Source organism: Rhinolophus hipposideros (assembly GCF_964194185.1).
Source record: "Rhinolophus hipposideros genome assembly, chromosome: 7".
Classification (NCBI taxonomy): domain Eukaryota; kingdom Metazoa; phylum Chordata; class Mammalia; order Chiroptera; family Rhinolophidae; genus Rhinolophus; species Rhinolophus hipposideros.
Window position 1 is genome coordinate 91,762,158 of NC_138053.1, and position 22,307 is coordinate 91,784,464.

Sequence of the window (22,307 nt, forward strand, 5' to 3'; positions counted from 1 at the left end):
TTTTTGTCTTCGCCAGCTGTATGGCACCTGCTGTATTGACAGTGCTCAAAGCATGAACAGCTCATTCATTATACACTATCATGTATATTAAATAATGCCCATAAAGTCCTTTGAAGATGAAAATCACCTCAAGTGCTAAGCAATCCGGGGCTGGGCATTTGAAACTGAGAAACAAAGATGACAGATCCAACATCATAAAAAGGTCACCAACCAGCAGGAAGGCTCTCGGTCCCTTCGCAAACATGCTCCACAGCTGACAAAACCCCTACCTGCTTTACATGCTTTCAATATATATATTCAGGGGAAAAGGTTTCAAAACGCTACAAAGGACAAGTCTTCAGTGGTTCATTTCATTCATGGACCGCGCCTAAGAGTCATTTCAAAGCCACATAAATTCTTCTTTCTGAGACGTCTCCTTTTGAGTGAAGCTAAAATACTCTGTATGAAGTGTCAAGTCAGTTCTAACAGAGGCACAATGAAAATTCTTGCAACAAGAGTGCGTATGTGATGTTATGCAAATCAACACCGTTTCTGTCTTAGAGTCTGCCACATACTCTCTGTCCCGGTCACGTTTCCAAGCGAGCAGAGCTGACACCAATGCTCAAGAGCTCACAGAACTCACAGCAGCAGAATGCTGGCTGCTATTCCGAAGATCAAGACCATTTTCAGGAGGCGAACAGCACAGCCTTGCCTTCCCTTCACCTTTCCCAGAATGTTTAATAGGAAGGCGGAAGAAGGTTCATCAGTTGGAACCATTTCAGATCTGCCCTTCACTGTCCCCAAATACACCACCTATTGGGAAGCACCACCTATTTGTCCTTTTCTTTTTAAGGCTGAGACATCTTAAAATTTTCAATGGGATAGTTAATCTGAAGTTTTCTAAGAAATTACCAAATATACCATCAGCTCACCCCTGATGCCCAATCAGACCTTGTCCACAATGCCCTCTCTCAAACAGAATGTTGTTGTTTTTTCTTCCTGACACCAGAACTGAGTAGAAAGCTTCCTAAGGGCATCAGGGACCTCAGTGTGACAGGCACTGCACAGCAGGAGGCAGGCAAAGCCCTGTTTCCACCCAGGACACCCACGTGGGGAGAAAACCACAGCGCACATGGCATCCTCGTCTGCCCCTAACAGCTGCTGATCTGCAGCAAGTTACAAAACCTTTCTGAGCTCCCTTCCTCTCCTATAAAATTAGGTGTCACCGCCTACCCTGCAGGGGGCTAAGAAAATTAGTGGCTGGTGCATAGAAGCACTCAGTAAATGAAGCTGTTTAAGAACCTGAAATGTTGCCAATTTAGCCATGACCTTTCCTTTCTGATTGCTATATGACTTACATGCTATAAAATTCACCCTTTCAAAGTGCACAACTCACAGGTCTTTAGTACCCTATCAAGGTTGTGCAACCATCACCACTAGCTAATCCCAGAACATCGTCACCCCAAGACTTTCCCCAGAGCGTCCCCCTCGTCACCACCTTTTACTCTCCCAATTTTCTAAATATCAAAAGCCTTTCCCCCCCCTTGAAATATTACAAAGAAAGTTACGACTCCTCTTCCTGCTAAAATGTCTAGTTGTACAAAGGGCTTCTAGAAGTACAGAGGCCAAATTCTCCAGAACATGAACTAACAAGCATGAGGAAGTTTACAGAAAATACAGAACACAATATATGACCTTTGGAAGACTGTCTCCCAAAATCAAGGGCCTATGTTCTATGTCATCATAATATCGAAACACACTGAAGGGCAAATACCCACTTTGCCTGTAACGCAAGATCTCCACCCACCGTTCCGGGACTTCTAGAACTGCGTGCACACGCATGCTTCCCAGAAACCCCGCACTAACGCAGAAACCACACCACTGCGTTAAATTCACTGCAGGTATTTCTGGGAAGAAACATTTAGTCAATGAAAGGCATCAAGCAAGAGTCTCTCAAGTCATGACTCATGACTTACTCCAACATACAAATTCAGTTCCTTCCCGACTCACAGAAAGAACATAATGGACTCCTGAGAAAAGGGCGTCCCGCCCATCCTGGTCCTACCGCACGCACTCCCATTCCCATGCCGTCTCCTGCATCTCATCATTCACTCATGATCTCAACACTTGTCTTTTTCTTCCTCTCTTCCAGAAATGAGTACCTTCAGATGAACATGGTCAACCCTTTCCCACAACAGGTGTCTTCTTTATAAACTGCACTTATTGGAAATTAATCTTACTTTTTTGGCAACTCCTTATTTTTCAAATGTGAGCTCAACATCACCAGCAAGTGAGCCGCTATGGAGTCTGGCAGGTCTTCTCTTAAACAGGCCTCTGGGGAGTTCCAGCACGTTACTTCCTCGGTTTTCTTTGGATGACTCACCGACAAGGCACTGAGCTGAACAGAAGCTGACCACTAACTGCTAAATGGAACAGTTTAAACCGGAAGATGTAGGTTGATTGCAGTGGTATGGGTTAGCATTTTGAAACTAGTTTCTGATTATTCAAGGATTGAATAAATCCATAAAGATACTGAGGATAGAGGGAGCCTTCACCATCAGAGAAGGGAGTTACAGATATGGAAAAGGGCAGACTAACATGCACCCTGTGATCTGGAGTGAAACTGAAGGCATGAGTGTAAACTCCTGGGTTTGATTATAGGCAGGTAAGTGCAGGAAGAGACAGCAGTACGTGTTCACGTGAAATTATGTACGCAAGTGTGCATCTATGTAAATGTATGTATACACACACACACCACATGTCCCAGCTCTGTCCACTGAGGTTCTAGAAGCAATGACAGCTCTGTAACAATGAGGCTAGACTGTGTTTCTAAACACTGTTCTGTGCTAATGAATCAGGGCTCCTTGGAGAAATGGCTGATTCTAGGGCTGGAGCAAGAAAAGTAAAACATAAACCTAGAACATCTTATACGTCAGAAAATAAGAAATTGCTCTAAAAAACAATGATGTTGACAGGTCACAAAAGATAAAGGAGAGAGTCTGAAAGGACTCTCACTGGCCAAATCTTGGACAATTTGAGCATCAAGTTAAATAATGACAGCAAAGAACTGTAACCCACTGGGTAAAATAGGCATCCATGAGACCATGCTTACATCAATAAGTAAGTGGGGCTGGAGGAAAGGCTCTTCCTCAGGGTAGGAAACCAGTGAAACACAGAAGGAACAACAAAGTTTAAAAAAATCACCATTTCGCAACCATCAGAGTAATCACTGATTCAGGCAAATATCATCAATAGATGAAAGTCAGGAAAGGACAGGATTTTATGTACGCCTAAGTCTCAAATTATCTCCCCACAAAACGCTAACTAATTACAAGGGAAAATGCAGTGGAGAAACCTGGTCGTCGCCATTGGACCAAAGGACTGAAATGAGCACCCCACAGTGGGGCAGCTGACAGCGGCGTCCCTGACAGGACACTCGGGGAGGACAAATCCCTTCTACCAGAAATGGACGGCCTGACCGCTCACGAGGATCACACACCCCAAGCTGAGGGACGGTCTTCAAAAGAATTGACTGTAATCTTCAAAATTATCAAGGCAGACTGGGAAAATGTTCCAAATTGAAGAAAAGCAGAGACATAACAACTAAATGCAGTATGTGGGCCTGGATGGAATCCTGGACCACAAATACTTTTTAACTGCCCAAACGGACGTTTCTGGAACAACTGGTAAAATTCTATTAAAGTCAGTAGACTTAGTAACATTGTACCAAAATTAATTTCATGATTTGGATCATTATGTAAAAGAATGATCCTTGCTCTTAGAAAATACATATCGAACTTCCATTTAGATGTAAGGGTACCACCACCTCTGGAACTTACTCTCAAATGGTTCAGAAACAAAATAATACGTAAATTCTATTATGTAAGCTACGTATACACATACACGTGTGTGCGCTCCAGTACATCCAGAGGGAGGGGAGGGAGGTTACTACGTGTGCTGCAGCAGTAACAAGTGGGGCAACCCTGCTTCTCTGAACATGAGTTCTGGCTTTTCAGAACAAGCTTACCTGCCCCCTCAACCAAAAAAAGAAAAAAAGAAAAAAAAACACCCAACAAACTTTAAATGTAATCAACAATAAAGACATAAATCAATGCACCAGCCAAAATACAGTGAAATCTCAATTAGACTAAGTTATATAAGTTTGAGCTTTGTATCTCCTTTGATAGTTTAAAACCAAAGATAAACTAAAACAGTGTGTCAAAAGCAACCCAAAATCTTACATTAAACACAGGCCAATCCTACTCTTTTAATTCCATAAATTTTTAAAAAGCAAGATTTTAATAACAGTAACAGAGGGAAAAACCATGAAACTTATGAAGCCTCCTTGAACAAACCAGAAGGAAACGAAAAGTGTATGTTTTTAGAGTGTGATAAACCTTCTGGTTATATATAAGGCCTACACTCAAGATGCCAGCATTTCACTCATCCTCTGACTGAAACATTAAAAAGCCTGAGGTAGACGAGGACGTCCTCAGAGACACACAAAAGCAGACCACGTTCCCCATGTGGAAATGATGCCGGAGGTCCATGTGGAGAGAAACCTGAGCAAGCATCCCATAAATCAGGCTACCAAGGTGACGGGTACCCCACAAATAGAAAAACCCAGAACACACGCCCAAGAGACACATGGCTAAAAGAGGACAGTGAAAAATAACCCTGTTCCCCCTGATAACACATCATCAACTGCGTTTCAACGATTAACAGCAAAGAAATGAGCGGCTCCACCAAAGTAGCTATATATAGAGAACCCAGGAGTTACCACACCCACCTTATAAAACCGTCCCCAAAAGAGCAGCTTAGCAGCCTCCCGCCCCTCCCCACTCCCCCACCCTTCCCCTCCTAAATTAGAAAAGAGGCCCTGGTAATCCTTCTGTGTCACACAAGGGGCTGAAAACCGTCCCTCCCTGGCAGCGTCTCTCAGCTGCTCACAACGTCCCGCCAGCCTTGACCTCCACAGAGATCTCTCCCACGCGGCGGGCGGCCAGGCCAGGGAAGCAGGGCTACCTCCCCACCCCGGCCCCTCCCAGGACTCACCCTGCCTCACGCCTCAGCTGCAAAGCTGGGGTTACGAGGGTTGTTTATGTAAAAAGGAGCATCGGTTTTAATCAGGTGAGAAGAGGAAAAGGCATACAAAGGAAATTATAGGGCCTGGACCAACATGAGAAAAATGCTTGCTGTATCCTAGACTCTTCCACTCAAGTTTTGTTTGGTGTGAGACTTGTAAATTATAACTTAGATCCTCAATACACAAAGATATATACGTATCCAATTTTAAAGATGTGACAATCACAACGCTGGACCTTGTGGGACACTGAGGGTCATTTCTATTCTCTCCCCATTGGAACCGGCAGGGCAGGGGGCTCTGGGCAGTGGCAGCCTTGGGTTTCAAGTCCACGTCAGGCCCTTCAAGCAGTTCAGTCTGGGGCAAGTCACGGCCTTACTCGCGGCCAGGATCTTCATCCTAATACAGAACAGCACTGCCTGCTGCAAGCGGCGGTTTGATCTTACAAGAGAAACACCTGCACGGTAGGTAGAGTCAGAGAAACTCAGATGGCAGCCAGCGGTGTCCGCAGTGCAGGTAACAGTTAAGAGAAAGACTTCCCCGGGCTCTCTTGGAGGACAGGACTGGCATTGACGACATTTGGAGAAAATAAACAAGCTATCTTACATCTCATCCTATGACCTTACAAGCAGGTGATTCCTTTCTGGATGAACTTCTTCTAATTCCAAAGGTGTTATCCGACCCCTGACGATTGGGCATTCTGGCCTCTCACGTTGCTCTGGACGCAGCTGCTAAGATCCAGATTAGAACAAGACAGCATGGGAGAGCAGCGGGCCGTTACAAGACTGCCAGTCACCCTGGCTTCCCAAAAACACCCCCATGTCCACACTGCAAGCTGTCACAGGAAATTTACAGTGATCCGGTCACCCCTGCAAAAAAAGGTTGACAGTCAAAGGTTTCCAGTGATGTGTGTGGCTCAAGGGACAGGTCCGATCTCCCAAATAGGCTGAACCTTTCACTAAGTCAGGCAAGCGGCGGGGGTGAGGCGCCACCTAATAAGCAATGCCAGGAAGGAGGGAACCTCCCCACAATGAACGCTGCCATGCTGCATCTCACGGACTGCAGTGAAATATCGGGAAAGGAACGAGTACACTGACCAGCTAACAAAATGCTAAAACGTAATGACTGCACCTGAAGCCTCTCGCAGAGGCAACCTACCAGGGGACATGTGGACTGAACTGTCACGTGAAGAAAACGTATGGCCTGTAAACCGCCAAATTAGCACTGGCTCTCAGGGCGCCTGAACCCAAGACACATTAGGACAAGCACAACAAAATGCAGACGGAGGAGAAACAACTCTAAAATAAAAGTGTGAGATATATGCTGCCTCTGTGATCTGGTTGTTTGAGCTGGTAGTGGTCCTTTGCATGCCAGCTTTCATCGCTGTGGTCCTAGAAAGGGGAGTGAGGGATGAAAAGAATTTCTAATCATGAATTTTATTTTTTTTTTAAAAAAAGCTACCTACAAACAAGAAACATCTATTTGCCTAGTGCTAGACTAATGAGGAATGTATTCCAGGTATTTGGATGCCAAAATATCAAACAATTTAAACTTTAGAGATGTTATTGTGTGAGACTACTTAAGTAGAAATACTTGTAATAACATTCCAGTCAAAGCATTGTTTCCCAATAACTGCGTACCTTCAGAATAAATAATAGAGGGATTGTACTTCTTGGCCCTTGTCATTTAAAAGTTAAACTAACAGTTATTCAAAAACGAATAAAATGTGTATGTTACTCCTGCAGACCCTCACTCACCTGTCATGCAGAACAAGGGTTAACTAAAAGTAAATGCAAATAAGGAAATGTACAACTTGCAGAATCCAGATCACCCAGGAGCGCCCGCCCATAGGCTTTGCAGCCGTGGGGTTCAAAACCAGTGACAAGAAGGAAGGAGTCCTTGAAGATACAGATCAATGTAAGAAGAGGAAGTGAAGCGAAAGGAATAAATGATGGAAAATGATTTTATATACATACTGTTTTGACCAACCTCTTACAGACATTTCATATGCATAATTTCCAAATTAAAACATTCTGCCCTAAAGTATACATGTCCTTTATACACGTGACTTCATATATACTAGGAGACATGGGTTCTTTTAAAGTAGATTTCAAATATTAGTCTCTGATATATTCATCTGTTCCTTCTCGTATTGAAACAAACTATTCCAAAGTGGGGTGTTTTGACTTTTAAGATCCATACATATATGTGCATACATGGGGGGAAAGACAGCAAGAAACACCAGCTAAAAATACTCAAGGATTGTACTTTTAAATTTGATTTGTTTTCCTTAAGGTTAGCTTTATTTTATGGTTATGAATGTTAAGTGGGGGGGACGAACACTTCATAAATTCATTCAATAACCATCAATATGCAAAATAGATAGCTGCAAAGTCAATTATATACACGAACACCCCAGAACAGAGGGCAAATAGATACTCACATAGGTGCTAATTCAGGAACAAGCCCCACTCCCCAGAATGCAGCCGACCCCTGGAATACCTTTTTTAATACCAGGAATGCTGAGACGTTGCAGACCCTCCTGCATGTACTACTCTCTCTCTACCTTCTTCTATCTGGACAGCAGCAAATCCCACTGGAGTGGGGAAATCTGCAGCAGGAAAAATGGTGACTGTCCGTACTTAAAGACAGTCTTGTTTTTAAGTCAGCAGGCTTGAAGCACGTACTATGTGGATTCTCCCCAGTGAACTCAAGAAAAGGACCGTTATTTTTATTTCCCCACAACTCTCTTTAAAGTTTCCCTAGACTACCCCTAGACATTATGGAAACTTTGGTCCCACACAGGGCAGTCTGGGTGACTGGTATTATCTTTCAAACCTTTCCAAAATAACTCAATTTTGTTCCAGTTTACCTCGAGAAATAACTTATATTGGATTTGGGTTTTGTTGGTAACTTGTGGTTTTTATTTGCGGTTCCTGAACTGCTCACGAGGATGAATATTTACTTGTTGGCCACTTATACTTCTTTAAATTGTCTATTTGCCTATTTCCTTTTTGGATTGTTTTTCTTACTGATTTGAAGCTCTTTTTTGTTATGTATATATTTATATGTCTGATTTGTAGTAACTGTTCACTCCCAGTTTGTTAGCTTTCTTTCATGTAATGTTTTAAATTAACATACAGTAAAACTGGATTTCTTTCTTTCTTTTTTTTGGCATACAGTTCTATGAATTTTGATACATACAATGATCACCAACCACAACCGGAATACAAAACAGTTCCATCATCTCCCAAAATGCCCCTTTGTAGTTACACCCTCTCCACCCGCTAACTCCTCCCAATCAACCCATCTGCTGTCTCACTGCTGTTCTGTCTTTGAGAAAGTCGCCTGGAAGCGGAGAGTAGGTGTAGCCTCTTGACACTGCCTTCCTTCACTCAGCAGTAGCTGAATGGATGTAACCGTTTGTCTGTTCAGAGCTATAATCCTTCAGTGTTGCCACCACCAGCAAACAGCAAAGAGCCCCCAGCCCTTCCTAGCAGCAGGGCAGGAGAGATGCAGCACACCGTGTACCTCTTCCTGGAACTGAAAGGAAAGGGGGCGGGTCCACGTGGCTTCCAGGACCCTGCAGGGACCACTCCTTAAGAGAAGCCAAGTGCAACCCATCACTGTCCATAAGAGAACTACACACTGTAGAAAATAAGTCTGATTAAATCCCATGGACACCACTAACCCAAAGTACCCTAGACCTAGAATCTTTCCTTTTTGTCGACTGACGTCTTCAGTAAAGCTCCCACGGTCAGTGTAACTGCTGGACTAATTTCAGACAAAGCCCAAACAGGGTAATGCTTCCAAAACACAAGCCATGCTCTACAGATCACGTCACACTCCTCCCCAACCAGACAGGAGTAGACAGGCCACTCATTCAAATCTTCAGTCATCTAAAACTCAAGTACATTTTTCACGAAAATGAGGTTATACCTTTCCACAGCACACCTGGCATTGGACCAAATACTACCACTCACTATGAAGAAAGTCCAGAAGCTGCACCCTTCTTTTAGCTCAGCTCCTTTCACTTCACGCTGGGAAAGTCTGCACACTCTCACTCTTGCCCCAGACATATAACCTTTCCCAGGGGTCAGGTGATTAATAGGCTGGGTTTCAAGGGGCTTCCTTACATGCCAAGGGAACAAAAAAGAGGAAATTAGGGCAACAACTATTCAATAAGCAAACGGGGTGTTTCCATTAGTGAATGAGAAGTGAAAATGAGTATTTATGGATTTGGTAACCATTAAACAGGAGAACAAGATTCCCTATAAATAAGAATATCCATCTGCACATAAGGCTTAATAATGTCGACAGGCTGGGAGACTACATTGGAAATTTGAGCCAGATACCTCCAGTTCCCTCTTTATAAACTGGCAGAGGTGGAGGGAAATGGGGGCTGGGCACCCAGAGGCCAAGGCCCTGAGAGGCAGCACCTTCACCAGGGCCACAGGCGCAGGCACAGGCGCAGGCGTCAGGAGAGGGCAGAGGGGAGGCAGCAGAAGCCAGTGCCTTGAAGAGCCCTGTCCCCTTCCCTGCCTCTTTCCCCCTTTTGGCTTCTTTCCCCTCAGTTCAGAGGTACAGCAACAGCAGTTACAGAACGACCCAGCTGAACCATCACCAGCCAGAACTCCGAAGTTCAATTACTCAGTGCATTCCTGAGACGACACCCCCGTCCATGCTCATCCCTCTACCCCCTGCTCTGCTGAATGCTCAGCAGAATCTGGAGGAGGACAGGAGACAGAAGTCTGTCCCACACCACCTGGCCCCGCTGCTGACCCCCTTGTCCCAAGCCTGGGCCATCAGCTTAAATGGGGCTGGGAAGCACGCATGGGACATGAAAGACAGCATCTCCGTCCACAAGACAAATAACGCAGCTCCCGGTCAGTTCCCCGGAGTCCACTCAGCTGAACACTCAGGAGAGAAAGAAATGAGAAGGAACAACGTCAGAGCGGCCACCGCCTTCCACCAGAACAGCAGATTCTCACTCAAATCCATCTCTTCACTGACCACAGAGGAGCGGTTGTTCCTGCCAGTGGCACCACTAAAAATGTGTAAAGACGACAATGCACTTAGGGAAATAAAAACCAATTCATTACAGAATTGGGGAGGAATGAAGGGGGATATTAAGACTGCTTTTTGTAGTAAAGCACAATTCATCCCTTTCAATATAAATGATTTTACTAGGCAGTAAAGTGTGGCTATTGATTAAGAATTTCACTTTTCTCTGGAATTCTGCCAAGGATATGAGATAAAATTTTATTTTCTCAGTAGAGGAGTCAAGTACATAAACTTAAAATAAACATCAGATACAGCTCATTTGGATTATGACAGCTTCAAACACATCTTTCACTCAGTCAGAAACAAACCCCAAATTTATCATCACCTTTAAAAGGTCTAAAAAGACCATCCTAATCACATATTCTTAATATACATTTGAAGAACATATTTAAACCACATGCTTCATTTTGAACAGAACCACTGGCTTCATTTACATCTTGGTTAATTATTTAAATGGTTAAAATGGCTTCATTTAAATCTTCATCTGAATCTTGAATGGTTAAACTGCAAAGGGAAAAATACAACACCGCCCATCGAGTCTAAGTCCGTAAGTCTGTTTAGGTCTCAATGAAGTTTCTGTCAATGACTGTTTCACCACTCTTTGATTTCTTGAAAGTCACTTCCAGGATGATTTAGCCATCTCTTTGCTTTCCTCTAAAACTGAGCTTCACTGTGCCACTGAAAAAGGAGAAACCGTCACCCCAATAAACTTTAATTAAAAAAAAAAAAGAAAAATGAGAAACCAACATTCACTATCAAATTACATTTTCTTGAGCTTCCCTTTACAAAATACAGCGGGTAACAAGGACCAACTTGGTAATACAATAATTATTACTGGTGCTCACCAAGACCAACGTTGCCAGGCTCTAAATACACATGGAAGCAGCCTCGCAAGCTTGAAGGCCCGCTACTTAAGTGGTGTTAGAAGCGTAAGTATGAAGAAAAGCTTCCCTTGATACTCCATGAGGAAACCGTCATATCAAAACTTAGAAAGATATGCATATTGCTCCTCCCTAAGTAACAGATTCAACTTTCTTCCCAAATCCCTTGGAAAGAGAAGGGCCACAGCCAGGAGTCCAGAATAAGATTTAATAATGAAAGAAACCCAGCACAATAGGCCACCATGCTTCAGGATAACCACAAACCTTTATTCTCTGCACATTCATTTAATGCCAATCTAAAACATGCCAGGCAGGTTAAAAATAATGCATTTATGTAAGCACTCCCCCCACACAAGCACACACTCTTGCAAGGTTAAATAGAGAGCTCTGAAAGAATGATTTATTGCCACAAGAATAGAGCCCCAAAATAGATAGGCAATAAAAGTGATTGGTCCCAGTGGGGTTGAGAACTAATGTAAGTGAAGTCCTGGCCATGAGAGGCATGGTGGGGAGGAGGGAATACCAGAGTGGGGAGTGCACTTCCCGGGCCTGACCCCACCTGTACCAGAGTTCCATTCTGAGCAAGTCACTCAACCTCCCCAAAAGCCTTCTGAAAAATAAAAAAATAAAATAACACAATAAAAAAACTGTACTAGCTCCCATCTGTGATGCCTTTTTTCTTTTTTGCTTTTGCTTTGCAATCTGCTATATCTTTTTTGGTGCTGAGCTCTGTGCAAAGGAGAAAAGTGAGGTCTGAAATTCACTAACACTTGCAGAAAATCTCAGCAGCCCTTCAATACCCAATAACCACATTTTTCAGCTCAATCCAATTTAACACTAATTGACCTGCCTGCTAGAGCCAGATCCATAAAAGGCGGATCGGCATTGCCAAAATGAGTAGAAGTTTCTGTACCACGGACGCGTGTGGAAAATGAAATGACAGCACACGAGGTCAGGAGTGACATGGACAGTGAGGGCCACGAAGCAGAGAATGGGCAGTCGTTGCTCTGAAGCTCTGAACCACCCAAAGAAGAGTGAAGAAGAACTAACCGTTAATGCTGCGGCTCAGAGGGCACCACAGAACCTGAGAGAGTGAACCAGCCAGAACCATCTCCCCAGGCCCCTCAGAACCTTGGCAGGTGACAGTGCCCCTGCTTGAGCACTTCCCATAACGGAGAAATCACATGGCAGCCCGTTCTATTCCTGAACTGCTCTAATTGTTTAAAAGTCCCATTATGCTGAAGTCTTTCTTCTTCTTTCACCCAACCCTGGGTACCAGTGTTCACTGCGTGACTACAAAGATAAAATTTAACGCAGGACGGACAATAACTAAAGAGAAGGAAAGAAAAGAAGGTGGCCAAGCAGAGTCCCAGCGCTGAGAAACGAAAGGCAACCATGTCTGGTCACGTGGGCAACCCTCAGTGCCAGACTCGCAAACACCCCTGATCTGTCCACCCTAGTCAAAGATAACCTATTTTCTGTGTTTCTACATCTTAGGAAAGAACGTCTGATTTTACGGATGGACTGGCCTCTCCATTCAGCCATCCGCATTCCATCGAAACTGCCCAGGAGCGCCCCCACCCACCCACCTGAGCTAATCTAACAGGTAAACTCCCACCCAGGGTCCTGCTGCTTGGTGGGCCCTGACTGTCCAAACCCCTCATCCCACCGGCACCAACCCGAGTGTATGGTCCCTCTCCACCCCCTGCTGGACATCACTGCCCTAGATGCTGCGGCCAGGATCTAGGTGAGGGATTCGGAGCTACCCAAAGGAGGGAAAAGCACTTCTACAAGACGGTCCAGAGTATCCCCAGGATGGGACCACTGCTGCCTGCTTACATCTGCTCTGGCTCCTGAGGCCAGGTCAGACAATTAGAGGGGCGGTATATCAATCATTTTGGAGGGTGGAAGAAAGGAGCAAACCAGTGAGCAGCATTGCTTGGTTCTACCCCAAACTGATCATGAACAGGAGCCAGGGCCTAGGCATGGCCACCAACAGATTTATGTCCCCCAGATAAATACTGGGGAGAGCCGCACTGACAGGGAGCAAGTCTCCTGTGGACGTCCAGTCCAACCTGATGTCTTTGGGGGCTTTTATGAACATAAGAAGTGATTTCTGTACTATGCATAACAAAGACGTAAGAAAGTCTGGTCTCACAAACACCAAAAATTCCACCTGCAGGGCACAGAAGCCTTTCTAACCGAGAGGAGCTGAATTCTGCACAGATCTATTCTTTCATGACAGGTGGGAGAGTCAGAGAGCAGACAGGCTAGACTTCAGCTTCGGGGCATGAAGGGAAGACGACCCAGTTCTGCTAGGAAGAGGTAACCACGGGGCTGGTCTATCTGGCTAAGGTGCACCAAGAAAAGAAAGAAAGAAAGAAAGAAAAGAAAAAGGCTTTCCATTTCAAGGAGTTCATGTTTCTTAAACCTTTGCTTTCTGCAAAGACCTCACGGGGAGAGGGAGCACCGCGGAGTGTATTACCCCCAAGCTGACACTGTAGAGTCGGCATATGTCACTCCCAGCCACAGCCAATCTGTTAAACTGACTCAAAAATAACCCCGCCTGGCAAAGATCAAGAAATGGAGGGGAAGCCAGTACTAACCCAGGTATCTACTGATACAGCTAACTTCTGCCTCCGACCATCCCCTCCCGCTGCAAACTGCTCCTGTGACCCGGATTACCGAACTGATCTCACCGGATCTGGGGTGGTGATTTTGAGAGAGGCCACGGAGAAGCGAGCCGCTGACCCGCGCGCGGCAAGCAGCTCCGCCCAGCGCCGCGGGCCCCGCGTCCTCCCGAGGCCGCCCCAGCAGCCCGCACACGCCCTGCGCCGCCCGGGGCGACCTGGCCCGCCCGCCTCCGCTCTCCTTAGCGGAGCCTGCATCCCGCTCGCCCCGGGCCGGGCCCGCTGGGCACTGCGCTCCGGGCTGCCGGCCTCAGGCCACCGCACGAGCAGGCCGGGCTGGGCGCGGGGACGCGGGGACGCGGCACCGGCTGTCGCCCGGGCAAGAGGAGGCACGGCCGCCGGGGTCCCGAGGACGCCCCGTCACGCCCCCCGCGCTTCCCCCGATCGCCACGCTCGCCTCTCCCTCCGCCACCCCCTCCTCGCCGGAAGACACCTGGCATTGCCGGCACCTCCACGCCACCCAGGCGACGCTCCGCGGGCGCCCGCCCCACGCCTCCCCCCAGGGCCACCACGTTCCCAGATGTCCCTCCCGGGCCGCCCCCGGAGACAATGGCTCACCGCCTCCCGGCCCGCCGCGCTTCGTCGCGGCCAAGTCCCACACACACTCGCAGCCCTGGCCGTGGGTGCCAAGGCTGCCCCCTTTCACAGGAGTGTACACGGAGGCCGGGGAGGTGACAGGCTGGAGGACCGACCTAAGAAACCGGGTGCTCCGGGGGCCGAGGAGGGGCCAGGGACGAGTGGGGCCCCCGGCCCGGCCCGGAGAGGAGCCCAGTTTCCCGGGCCCGGCCCTGCCGTCCCGGTCCGCTCGGCCTGCGGGACAGGAGCCTCCGCCCCCGCCGCCCCCGCCGCCCCCGCCGCCCCCTCTTCTGCCCTCCCGCGAAGGAGACAAAGAGCCGGCGCCCCGACCCGTGGGGCTGCGGCCGCCGGGGGCGGGCGACCGAGCGGTGTTGCCCGGGGGCGAGGGGCAGGCGCAGGGAAGAGCGGTCGGCGGCGCGCAGGCCGAGCCGCGGCGCGGGCACACGGACGGCCGGGGTCGGTGCGGGAGCCCCGGCCGAGAGCGCGCCCAGCCCGCCTGGCGGCCGAGCCCCGGGCGAGACGCCGGGGCCCGCGGACCGCGCCTCCGCGGCAGGTCGGCCGAGCGCACCGCGCGCCGCAGCCGCACTCACCGGATCGGAAGAAGGCCGCGATGTCGGCCAGGTCCTTGGCCGCCTCCTCGGCCCCCTCGCCGGCGCCGCCCGCGCAGCCCGAGCCCGCCGCACCGGTCGCGGCGGCGGGGCCAGAGGACGCGGCGGGGGCGGCGGCGCCGCTGCTGCCGCTGCCGCTGCTGCCGCTCATGGCTGCGCCGGCGCCCGCGGCCGCGCCCGCCCCGGGCCCCGCGCCCCTAGCGCCGCGAGCCGCCCGCTCCGCGCCGGGCCTGGCGGAGCCGAGCGCCCAGCTGCCCGCGCCCGGCGCGCGGACGCAGAGCCCCGGGGCGGCGGCGGGCGGCGGCGGCTCGGCCCGAGGAGCGCGCCCACATAGAAGGGGACTCCGCCCGGGAGCCGCGAGCCGGCCGCGGGGCGGGGGCGCCGAGCCACGGCCTCCGCGGCGCCGGCCGGAGCTCGGGCAGCAGCGCGAGCCGCGCCGGACACGCAGTCGCGAGGGCGGGGGCCCGGGGCCGGCGGGAGCTCGGCGATCACGGGCGCCGGCGGCAGCCGCGAGCCTCCATCTTGATTTCCAATGGAGAAGGAAGGAGGGGGAGGGGGGAAATCACGGCCGAGGGAACCCGGGTGAAAGGAAAAGGGAGAGCAGGGAAAGGAGAGGAAGGGAAAAAAGAGGGGCTTCGGTAATTTCCGGCGAACATCGTCAGGGGCCCGAGCGTGAGCTCGGTGGGAGGCGGGGCCTGGCCGGGGGCGGGGCCTCGCGGGCGGGGCGGGGCGGGGCCTCGCGGGAGGGGCGGGGCCGGGCCGCCGAGCGCCTAGGAGCCCGCGGGCGATGGCAGGGGCGTTCAACCCGTCTCCTTCTTTTCCTCCGGGTCGCTCCGACCCTGGAAAGGAGCAGAAACGCTCTGACCAGCTGGGGCGGCCCTTTCTAGGCCTGGCCTGGCGCCCCACGCTGGGCGTTCGCTCCTGCACGGCGAGCACCGTCCTCAGCTCTCGAGCTGTTTATTACCAATCTTGCCCGCGGGGCCGGGTGACGGGCACGAGCCCAGCACTACCGTGTGATCCGTATTCTGTACTAGTTGTGGGATGAGCGAGAGCGTGAAAACAGGTTACCTACTCCGGTCCCCGAGGCGAGTGAGGCAAGCCTCTGAACTCCTAGGGGAAGTCTCCTCCTCTGTACAATGAGATTCCGGACTCCACCAAAATGCAGAGAACGGGGAAGGAGACGGGACTGGGGAGACCAAAAGAAATGAGGGGTAGGTGCCATCCAGCTTTAGGGAAGATCTGTGTCAAACCAGCACTTGACAAATAATCAGGTACAAAACGCCTAAGACGCGCCTATAAAAGAAGTGATCAGAAAGATAGGATTCAGAGGTTAAAGGCTCCAATGCTGCAGAAAACAAGGAGACACAGAAACAAGATTCATTTTTTTTATTGGATGATGAAACTCTGCATGTATACTGGAAATTAACAAATGAATGAATGAATGGTGGATGGTGGAAACCCGTTTTTTTTTTTTTACTGTCGGAGAAGTAGGTTACAGATAAGCAGGAGGAAGAAGCTAGATGATCCACGTGGTTCTGGATTAGAGTTGGAGACATCAATGTGAACTCATGCTTAGCTTAATATAGATACAGGTGGATATATAAAAAGATTTACAGATATGTGTGGATACATGGGTTAGTACACTTACATAGAGTTCCTTGCTCTGTCAGCTAACTGGGCTTAGAAATAACACTCCAGTAGCAACAAGCATACCTGGCATTCAGATCTGTTTTTTTTAACACCATTCTCCCATAAAAGGAAAAAGGTCTCCTTGGCAAATTGGCTGATTCTAAGACTAGGGCAAAAAAATATACAAGATGAGCCTGGAGCATCTTGTTCTGCCAGAAGTAAGGAAGAGCTCAAAACAAAATAAAATTTTAACCAACAACATAGTGAAGGGGGTCTGTCAAAGGGACACAGAAGCCAGTTGAAAAGGCTCCCAGTGGCCAACGCTGGGACAATTTGAGCAAGAAAATAAAAAAAAAATGCTTAATTGTAACCCAAAGTATAAAATAAATATCCATGAGTTCATACTGATATAAATAAATGATTTAAGAAGTAAATACATGAGACGAATCTCCTGAACATAGGGATTCCACATCATTTATGTAGAGACTCAGCCCTCAACGTGGAAAGGGAGTGGAGAGTAGCTTTACAATGGAGAAACCTAACACTGCTTCTGCCAGGTGATCAAGAATAACATCAATAGTGATAAATCATGTGGATGGTATGGACCCTTGATATGATGTGATGAAAATGACACTTTACAGCCATATCTTCCTCCCCAAAACACATATCCCCAGTCTCATCATGAGAAAAACATACAACAAATCCCAACTGAGTAATATTCTACAAACTACCTGACCCATAGCTCCCCAAACTCTCAAAGTCATCAAAAATAAGGAAATCAGAAAAATGTCACAGTCACAAGGAGTCCAAGGAAACATGACAGCTAAATGTAACATAATAGTCTTAATGAGATCCTGGAACCAAAAAAACAAAAACAAAAAAAAAGTACATTAGGTAAAAAGTAAGAAAATCTGAATAAAATATGAACTTTAATTAATAGTACCAATACTATTCATTAATTGTGAATCAGGTATATGGCAACTCTGTACCATCTTCACAACTTTTCTGTAAATCTAAATCTATTCTAAAATAAAAGTTTATTTTTAAATGTTTTTAAAGTGGGCAGTATCTCAAAAAAAAAACGCAGGAGGTCGAAATTTCCCAGACCATGAGCCGATGTGTGCTGACAATTTTCCTTTTCCTTGTTTTTCTGTCAAGTAATTCCTAACTCCAGCTCCCATTTCTCCTCGCAGCAGAAAGCTTAATCTGGTTCAGGGAAAACTGGATTTCCAGGACTTTTGTCAGTGGAGTACTTTCGCCATCCTGCCTTCTCCCCAAGACTGCAGCCAAGCTTCCAGAGGCAGTGAAGATACCCCAGCATGTGGCATCATGCTGTGGGGATGGAGAGGTTGCACACGATCCTTGGTCATCATGGGTTCATGCTGGCACTGGTGCAGATGGGTATCCCAGGTCTGTCCCCTCCCTGACGCTCCTGCCTGGACTGCAGACGTTGCTTTCTGCTGGTGCGTCCTCCTCACCCAACCACAGGGTCTGTCCTGAGCTACTCCCAATCACTCAGAGAAACACTCAGCTGCACACAGGGGTGCTAGCCCCCCTTTCCCTCCCTCTCTTCCCCAGAAAGTGAAACCACGTTCTTTGTGCTCCGAGGTCCCTCCAGCCCACCTGGCCACAGACTTCTTTTCTCAGAGAGTCTGGGGTCTAATGCTATCCATCGCCTCTCCCCCAGATTGCAGAATTATTTCCTCTGCAGGAAGAAAACCTCACTCCAGTTCCATTAGGCTTTCTTCCAAATCTTATTGTTTTGGGCATAACCCTTGTGTTCCTAGGAGACTCCATTTTAGTGTTCAAAAACCCTTTCCCTCCAATTATTCCTTCTGCCATGGTTTCCAGGATTGTCTACAAATTCAGAAGCCGAGTGCTGACTTCTTTCTTCCCCGTTGCATCCTGCCCATAGTAACCCTACCCTGCGGGTCGTGAATACAGAGGCCCCAGTTGCTAACTAAATGATAGAGAAAGATCAAGAATTTGAAAAATAAAAACTGCTAGGGGTGGAGGGGGGACAGGTTGGCTATCACGCACCCACAGAAAGATTGGCCATACCATAGTGGTGGTACTTGGGAAGTGACAACTGGAAAAGGCTAACTCATGTGGGAGGGTTCACAGGTGGAGGCAAGTTCTGGGTGTCGGGAGATAGCTGGAAAGGAAATGCGAGCGGTAATGACCGCTAAGGGTGTTGGACATGAGGTGGGCACAGAGAGGTTTGTGTGTATTTGGGTATGAAGAGCTCTCCAGGGTCGAGACCCAGATATTGACCAATTCTTCAACCTCAGGGAGAGTCGATTCCAGGAGAGAGATATATAAAAGACTTGTGTCTGAGTGTGAGACATGCATGAAGGCTCACCCAGATTGCAATAAGAGAAGAGGCTGCACACAGGTTTGTTTTTTGTGTGGTTTTTTTTCTTCTGCCCTCTGAGCATGTGGAGGGAGATCTAAACAGGGTTTTATGACAGCTGCTGTTGGTCCTACCCAACCTTCAAAATCCGGCTCGAATTGCATCCCCTTTTATGATGCTCCTCCATAACTCAAATTGATCTCTCCCTTCCCTGCATTCTGCAGCGACGGTCATTCTGGCATTCGATCGCGTGCTGCATTACATCATGTATGTCGCTCGTGTTTCCTGTCTTGCCTACAAGATGAGCAGAGCCTTTGCAATCAGCACACAAGCTTCAGCATGTGTCCTGTGTGCCCAGAACTCTACCAGGCCTGAAGGCATGGAGCAATCGAAACAGCGAAAGTCAGCGGGGACAGACATGCAAGTTACCTGCTCGCTATTCTTTCTCTCCTTCTTAGGAGAACCCAGGCCAGGTTAAGACACTCCATTTCCCAGCTGTGGTGGCCATGGGACAGAGTGCTGGCCGATGAGCTGTGAGTGGAAAGGACTGGGCAGGGCTCACAAGAAAGTTCATACTCAGCATGTGCTTGCCCTTTACGCTTTGCCCTTTGTTCGCTTTTCAACACAGCCCAGAGAAGATGCTGGAGGTGAAGAGGCCGCTGTGTGACTATGAGAGGGTGAACATGAGGACAGAAGCACATGGCACAGATGACTGAGTGAGCTGCCCGTCTCCAAACTTCCTGTTCCGTAGAAGCAGACAAGAAAAAGAAGCCCCTCATTTAGTCGAGCAGCCATATAAGTTGAGTGTTCAGCTTTGTGCAGTCAAACTAGCTCCTGTCAGATAGACTGGCCATTGTTCTTTATCAGTGTTTCTCAAATGTTTTCACCCAAAAAAACCCTCAAGATGGAGGAGGGTGAAGAGGCAAGTACAAGGGATATCCTTGGGGTTTTGGGAGGGGAACCCAAGCAGCTACCACAAGATGAACATGTCTTTCAAGTTGCTGGCTTTTTCTTAGAATTGCATTTGAGTTTTTCCTTCTTGTACGTCTGTATTTATTTTAATGTATAAATAACATGTTAACTCATTTACTAGTTGTTTGGGGTTGAATTATGTCCCCTCCCCAACACACTGAAGTATTAACCCCCAGTACCTTAAAATGTGACCTTATTTGGAAGTAGGGTCACTGCACATATAATTAGTTAAGAGGAGGTCACACTGGAGAAGGGCAGGCCCCTAACCAGTGTGACTGGTGTCCTTATAAGAAGATGGCTATCTGAGACAGAAACACACAGAATGTCATGTAGAGATGACGGATTGGGATGACGCATCTACAAGCCAAGGAACGCCAAACATTGCCGGAGAACCACCAAAAGCTAGGAGAGAGGCAAGGAAGGCTTTCCCTATGGATGTCCGAGGGAGCATGCCCTACTGGCACGTTGATTTTGGATTTCTAACCTCCAGAACTAAGGCAATGAATTTCTACTGTGCTAAGCCACCAGTGTGTGGTACTTAGACTTATGGCAGCCTTAGGAAACACACGAGCTAATCTAGTCCTCCAAATTTTTGAGTGAAACTGTCATTCCAGAGAGAGGTTTACATATTAATCTTATAGATAATGTTTGATAGGTGCTTAAGGTACAGAAAAAGAAAGAATCCAGAGGCCCGTGGGGAGTTTTAACTTAGGGCTACGGGAATAAATTGAGGTTAGGAGTACATACGACAGAAATGTCCAGATGAACACTTGACCTCTGGCCAGAGTTGGAACTCTAAATTTGAGTTAAAGGGCATAAAGATACTGGAGTTTCTAGACTTGACTAGTTTGCCAAGCAGATGAGTATAAAAAAATGAGTAAGGAATGGGGCCAAGGGCTGGGTTTTTATGTATGTCCTAAGGGCTGGGCCATGCAGTGGGAAAGTCTGAGTAGAGATGTCACTTGAGATGCGCTGTTACCACCGAGTTGGCAGATTAAGAAGCATGTGGAAGAAAAAGAGTGGACCCATAGGGGTCAGGGCCCCGAAGCCCAGGCCACGCTAAAGCTGCTCACCAATGACTCTGAGTAAACCCAGCTTGTCGGATTCCTTTACTAATCCACTAAGCCAGGAAGGTCCTGGCCAGAGCCATGCTCACCCTGCCCTGAGCCCATATTCACGGTCCCCAGGAATGGCTGACTGTCTTTGGGGGCTGATTGGTAAGAGTCTTTTATTGCAGGCATTGGGATACCGCTGAATATAGAAATCAAGCAGAGGCCCTGGGTGAGAGGTGGAAAGGGAATTAGGTGGAATAAGCGTAGAAAAAGGAACACAGGATAGAATTTGGGAGCATTTGAGGTGCACAGGGGGCAAAAGGGGTGCGTGTGTGTGTGTGTGTGTGTGTACATGCAAACGTGTCTGTACACATGCTGTGACTGCCTGCATTTGGACTGGGAGTTGAAGATCTTGATCTGATAATAGGGAAACCCAATAATACTGGAAGAAAAGATAAAGGCAGATTTGGCTTTGAAGTGAGCTCCCGTTTGGAAGTGGCAAGGTTTTATTATTCCTGGGAAGTAAGTGACGGGTGTATGGGAGAAATGACAATATCTACATTTGCTGCCTTTGTTTCAAATTGATCCTTGCTTAGTAACTGCTGACTCTCTGTTCTACTAGACAAGAATCCCAAATTGAACCCCCAGCCCCAAATACGCAGAATCTGAAATTCTGCAAGGTGAGATTCATTCATCGTGATCCGGGCCAACTTTTGGTCCTCAAGATTTCTTTTTAAAGGATAAATACTCCTGAGAGTGCTAACACCTTAAACCTTTATCGCTTAATGCCTTATAGAGAGGATTAGTGGATTAGCCCAGGGTTGGCCTGAAGTCATGAGGGATTTAAAAAAGGAAAAGAGTGATGGAAGGCACCCATAAAAAAAGCATCTACTTTGCTTTTCTCGAGAGCTGGTCTTACTGCTTCAGTCGAGTGTGGATACTGAGAAAGTTCTGACCTGGGTTCATTTGCAGGGATGGTGAAGATTCTTGTATTTCAGAGTCATTGATTACTCACTGAAGGCCTCCCATTGCACACAGGAAGCCTTGTAAAGACTCTGGTGTCCAGTTTGGGGCTGCTCTCGAAGGCTTGATTTTTTGATGCAGTAGAGATTTATTGAGCCCTACTAGGTAGCAGCCACTGTTTTAAGTTACAGTGACCAAAGCAAGCAAAAATGCTTGCCCCCACAGAGCTTACTTTCTAGTGGGGTGGGGGGAAAGACAACAGACAAATAAGTAAAATGCATAATGGTCCAATGATAATAAGGATGTACAATAGAGAAGAGTTAGATAGGACCTGGAAGAAGGTTGGGGCCAGATGCAGTGAGCAACATAGAGGTGACATTTGAGCAAATATCAGAATGACAGAATGAACCCAGTGGATGTCTGGGGGATGGGGGAGAAAGCAGCGAGTGCAAAGGCC

The 22,307-nt window shown here is 47.9% G+C and overlaps 1 protein-coding gene across 3 annotated transcripts in view; it reads right to left on the reverse strand.

Moving 5' to 3' along the window:
- TRIO (trio Rho guanine nucleotide exchange factor) overlaps positions 1–15,032 on the reverse strand; it is a gene marked incomplete at its 5' end in the record, with an annotated part of 321,447 nt that extends 306,415 nt beyond the window's left edge. For 2 of the 3 annotated variants that reach the window (XM_081053957.1, XM_081053956.1), the window contains one exon: positions 14,864–14,987. Coding sequence is in view for 1 of the 3 variants with exons in the window: in XM_081053954.1 (XP_080910080.1) it covers positions 14,864–15,032 (169 nt within the window). Of the gene's footprint in view, positions 1–14,863 lie in introns of all 3 variants that reach the window. The other variant, XM_081053954.1, reaches the window with a different exon arrangement.
- Between the last annotated feature and the right edge of the window lie 7,275 nt (positions 15,033–22,307).